The 6,000-nt window shown below is 31.6% G+C and overlaps 1 protein-coding gene across 1 annotated transcript in view; it reads left to right on the top strand.

The window, feature by feature from the left end:
* The window catches only part of LOC112682924 (protein sax-3-like), a 74,322-nt gene continuing 68,322 nt past the window's right edge, over positions 1 to 6,000 (top strand). Inside the window, exon 1 of the mRNA XM_025553698.1 lies at positions 1 to 663. Within this exon, the coding sequence (XP_025409483.1) occupies positions 567 to 663 (97 nt within the window). The 5' untranslated portion in view covers positions 1 to 566. The remainder of the gene's footprint in view (positions 664 to 6,000) is intronic.

Raw genomic sequence — 6,000 nt, 5'->3', positions numbered from 1 at the left:
CGTGTTTGGCTCGGCACCGCAGTCAATAGAAGACCGTCCGCGTCGCGGTACACACCTCGTCATCGTTGCCGCCGTCGTCGTCGCCGTAGCAGTCGGTTGTGTGCGCGCGCGTGTCACAAGTGTCCTCCGTACGTGTACCGCGTTAAACAGCAACGGAACAAATGAGAAACAACGCGGAGAATAAAATTCAAAAAGGAAAACATTAACCCGTATCGTTTTACTTACCGGCGGATCCTGTTCGATCGTTTTTCTCGTCGCGATTCCGCGTACGTCGGCTTCGCGTTTTCGCCGAGTGCGGTTTTCTCTCTCTCTCACTCTATCTCTCTGACTGTTTGTCTCTCCTTACCTGGACCGAACAACAATATCGCGCCGTCACCGCGTACGCCAGTGCATGCGGCCGTAAGCGAACAAATCTCGTGTCGCATCGCCATGGACGATGACCGGACGTCGCAGCGACCGCGATTAGCTGCAGCCGGTCGTCACCACCGCCGTATTCGTCATAGCGGATCATCGTGGTCGCGTTAAGCGCACCGTCGCGTGCCACATCAGTCTAGTTTCCGCTCGTCATGCGTACGCCTGGGAACCGCCGCAGATCCGATGACCGCAGCTTTGCCGCCATGGCCGCCGTCGCGTTTTGCGCTCTCGCCGTCTTCGTGCCTGCAGGTAAGCTCACACGTTTTCGTCTAACACTTTTCACAACCTTCGGCGGTCGCAACCGCGGCCCGAGTTGGTCGCGACCGGTCGCGTCCGTTAGCAACCGATCGCCGAACACGTCGCGGCTAATCGATTGGTCGGCGATACCGCTCGTGCTCATCATAGTGTTCCGCGGACGCGTTTCGGCGGCACCTGTCGGCGCGAAAAAATTACTTGCGATCCACAGCTCCTTCCTCTACTCTACACTACCCGTTTGTGCGCGCGCCACCGATTGGTTAACAAGACAAGTCGAACTTTTCCTGCGGCAAAGACCTGTTACCGTGCAATGATATCAAATTCAATTGTTTGCCTCTCTTGCAAGTGTCTACTTGCTCTTTCTCTTTTATTGAATATTACCAATTTGTTCAGACTCATTTGGTCAACGTTTTCATTCAAAAACTTACAGTATTGTCGATGAAAACGCATCGTTACAAATGGGTACTGGAAATTATTTTTTTATTTTTCAGTATCAAAATATTAGTATCCCCTTTCAAATCTTTTGAAAAAACGTGAATTTAATTACGCTGATATTAAAATACATCTCCAATGTTAACGAAACATATCGCACGACGACGAAACGTTCGTTAATAATAAATTATGTGTATTTCGACCGTTTTGATAATACCAACGAGTTTGCTAATGACTCCTGCAATTAGCGAATTCATTTGTTTTCGATATCGGAAGGATATTGTTGTAATATAATCAAATAATAATAATAATAATAATAATAAAAACCACTTTGCGAGTCAAAATTCTAAATCCAGTAACCACGAATACAACTAATTATGTTGATGGCCCATAAAACAAATATTTTATGGGTTTAATATGTTTCAAACTATTTATCCGTCTTTCTTACAGTACAATATACCTACAAATATATTGGAGGTAGGCTAAATATTTCTCGGACAGTAGTTTGTGCTCGATACGTGGTTGCCGATGAAAAGCCTCCGTTCTTTTAGACTTTTGACGTATACTTTTCATAACGATAGCATATATCGTCGTCAGAAGCTTAAGTCCTCTACATTTCCCCTATGCACAGTGAATGAAGTGTCCTCTTCTTCGTCCTACTACAACTACCACTACTGCTACCACTTCCACCACTACACCCTTCTTCAAGCTTTTCACCCTTATTTTTCATCACTACGTTTTACTCTTTCTCTCTCTCTTTCTCTCTCTGTATATATTTCCTTTTTTTTTGTGAATCTCACTGAGTGCAATCGAATTACCCAGAAATGCGTAATAGCTTTGAATTTAATAATAATCTAGTGATGTCGACCAGATTATTTGTAGGCCGTTTTTCATATGATAACATTGCTTCGAATGGGATCTTCTTATTTAAATATTCAAACAGTTGTAATTTAATTCTATACTCGTCGTTCATGATTTGTGCGACTGGAATCAATTCAAATGTCCATTATATAAAGTATATATACCTGTTGGAGTATATTATATTTTACCTATTAATATACTAAAATAATCACCAGAAAATGATCTTAAAAATATGTAAAATTTGTCTCTTTATTGATATTGATCGATAGTAAAAATATAATACGATAATATTTATATTTATATATACACTAAAACATGAAATTATATAAAAAAAAAATTACAATACATGTATAATGATTATATATAATTTTAAATAATAATTATTATTATAAATAAATAATCTTTTCTGAAAAAAAAAAATATGTAATATATTATATTATTTGAACTTATTTGTACCTATAATATTTAAATTAGGATGTTTATTTTACGAATTTCCTTTAATATCATGTTTAAACGCATCAATATTACATTTCGTGATATTTTCATTAGACTAGCACATTCAATATCGACCCAGTTCATTTAAGATAAATTACGTTATACTTAGATTGAAACAAACTTTTTGATGAAATCATATTTTTAATTAAAAATAAAAACACGTTTTTGTTTTATATCGCATATTTTAATATTCGTATGTTATACAGTTTATTTGAAATGTTTTTTTTTTGTAAAACAACAGTACTTAATCCTTTATTTGAGACTGGATATAATAATAATGACATTGGATACAAACTTATACCATTATATCATGATGTAAAAAAGGACATATTCGTAGACATTTTGTATGATTTTGTATGAATTTACATACAATTTCATACAACACAAAATATAACGTAATGGAAATGCAACAATTTAAGTATAAATATAGCATCTCGTTTTGTAAGCAATACTTTCTTTTAATACATTTTATTTATTTTAATTTAATTTAAAATTAATTTTTACTGCAGGTACGACAACCAATAATCGAGAAATCAGATAACTGTTGTTGTAATTTATTATATGTTTAATAATTTGCTGTAGGGATTACATTGTTGTTATTCTAGACTTAAACTGTGGTAATAACTGCAATACTATCTGGAACTTAGATGAATTTTTTCATCTCATGCAACCCATTTTCTGTGACCATGCCCCGTTAATCCTCGTCACGCATGTTTGTGCTCATTAAAGATGGTCGGTAGTTTACATGAAGTTACAAGATGGGCGGTGTATGGGTACGGTGGTTATGTTTTCGTATTGTCAGGTGTACAAATACCGGAGATTTCGCATGGTTAGGCAAAACACTTTCGGGCCGCGGATGGGTAATTCTGGGAGAACGTTATCATGTTGTTTATGCTGGTCCCGAATATGTAGCAGATATTAATAAACAACAGTTTATTTTTATTATTAATTACAAAATTGCTAATACTGCGCCAAGCGACGGCCTTTAAACCAAATTACGAAAAGGAAAGGCGTGGTTTAGAGGGAAGTAGATGTCACCCCTTGGCGCTTACCGCACCACATGTAATCCAATACATTTAGTAATAGAGTCCTATCAGACTTTTTCATATTCCATTTGATTCGAAATTTATCTTTGAAGTCGTTCAGATAAAATTCAAGAGATATTATAGTGAATATACACACATACATACGATTACATATATATATTTATATATAAAGCCTACTATTATGTCTCTATAGTAATATTTTGTAATCGGCTATAAAGTTAATAGGAAAATATATATTGTACAGAATTGATTAATTTTCTAACAGTACCATAAAATCTCTATTCCCTTGGTTTTATGCTTTTTATGATGGCATAAATGCTTTATTGATATATATTTCAAAATAAGTCTAGTATAAATATTATTACGTTTAATAAGCACGGAAAAATGATATGCTTTAAAAATCAATTTTTGAAAGTATTTAAGTAATAAATAAAAAAAAAACGTTTTATAATTTATAGGTAAATGTTGTAAATCACATTTTTTTTTTTTTTTGTTAGTATCCAATTAAAATTAATTAAACTACATTTTATTATAAATTATTACGTATTAAGTATTTGGATTTTGATCAATCGAATTTATTATTATGAATATTTTGAGATAAATCGTAATATTATAACATTTTTAATTTTATCAAGTTTTTAAATTGAAAATATTTAAGATAAGTTAAAACACAAATCAATCCACGAATGTCCTTTGTTGTTTAATTTTTTTTTTTTTTGTTTATTAGAATAAACGAAAACGCAATTGATCGTAGTATAAATAGTTTAAAGTGTAACAGAAAAGACAACTACGTTACCTCGAGGGATGTTCATATTAACTTGCACAATTCAAATTTTTGTTATAAGTATCATTAGTATACATCTTGTTTTAAAACAAGCTAGATGTTTTTCCGGTTACTTATCCTATAAATCGCATTGCTTAATGAACCAAAACTATTCATTAAACTTGCTATGATATATATAAGTTATCGAGAGTAACAACAATAAATTTATTACCATTCTTTTTAAATAAAAGTATTAATCTATTTATTTTCGCGTCTAAAAAATTCCGTTTACAAATACCATGATATAATAATAACGATACGAAGAAAACAAAAGAAATAAAACTTATCTTTAAGTACGTATATTTATATTTAATATTTAAACATTTTTGTTTGCCTTGGTTATATTTAACTTTATCCAGAAAACAATAACACCTACCCGTCCATATACATACGCATATTGTATATAAACTAAAAATGAGGTTATAATAATACATTAAACAGTGAAGGCGTATATAAAGTTCTAAAAGTTCGCGAGGGTATGATAAGGCTCATAGATATTGGACTATCCGTTTATTAAAAGTCTCACAACTTTATAAAAACTTCAGCAATAAACACTTTCTCTCCGTTGAAGCATCATGCGGACCTTAGATGAGTAATTTTTTTTTTTCACATTCATGCATATTCCTACCTCCTACCGACAGATGTAATTAATTAACTTAAGTATCTATGACGGTTACCCTTTAAACATCTCTTATTTTATAATATTAGATCAAAAGCTCAATTAATTGACTCGAAAAATCGGTGTACTTAATTTTATACTAATACCTTTTTTAATGTATAGCTTTAAAGATAAAAATAATTGTTTACTATAAATATTATTAATAGTAAATTAAGTAAATTATAACTATTAATTTTCGACCACTTAATAATTTTGCTAAATAATTAGTCATAAATTTTAATAATAAAATTTTTTTAAATGTTGTAAAGTTAAAAATTAGTGATAGTTTTTTTTATTAGATGTTGTTGTAGAAAAATAATAATTAAAAAACCAATTACCACTAAAATTTACGAAATATTTAAAAAAAAAAAAAAAGTACAATGACATTTATTTAAGGTAATATTTATCGTGTCATACAATTTTAAACTATTTTTGTTATTAATTATTATTATACCTTAAATGTTGAATGAAACACTAAATGCAAATTAACGGTTCATTTACAAACAAGTTTTCTGTTATTCTGAATTCTAATGTTATCTGTTTTATATTATTTTATATTCTTGCATGTGATACATTTTGTGTTAAAGTTTCAGTCAATTTAGTTTCCAATTTTATTTTTATAGTTGCACATAAATTGTTTAATGTATTTGTTTATTATATAAAGTAAGCGTAAAATGTAAATATAAACATTTTTATCCTTTTTTAACACTGCCGAAGTTAAGATTATTGTAGTAGGTACCAGTTTCATACAGTAAGAACGATATAATCACGTGTTATTACAACTAATCTCTTTTCCACCGTTGAAGAGTAGATGATTGGGAGAAATACCTATTAAACAAGAAGTCGATCTGAGAAATAACTTTAAACGGTTGTTTTCTTTACTTTTACGGCGGTTGTTTATCGTTGTAACATATGGATTGGACAAAAAATATTACTTAAACAGGTGGCGAATCATAAGAATATATCTGAATATCGAACTGAGTGTATTTATTGCAACAAAAATTTGATAATTATGC

This window comes from Sipha flava, unplaced genomic scaffold, assembly GCF_003268045.1.
Source record: "Sipha flava isolate LNK unplaced genomic scaffold, YSA_version1 215_pilon_pilon, whole genome shotgun sequence".
Taxonomy (NCBI): domain Eukaryota; kingdom Metazoa; phylum Arthropoda; class Insecta; order Hemiptera; family Aphididae; genus Sipha; species Sipha flava.
This window is presented reverse-complemented; position numbering and strand designations above follow the sequence as displayed.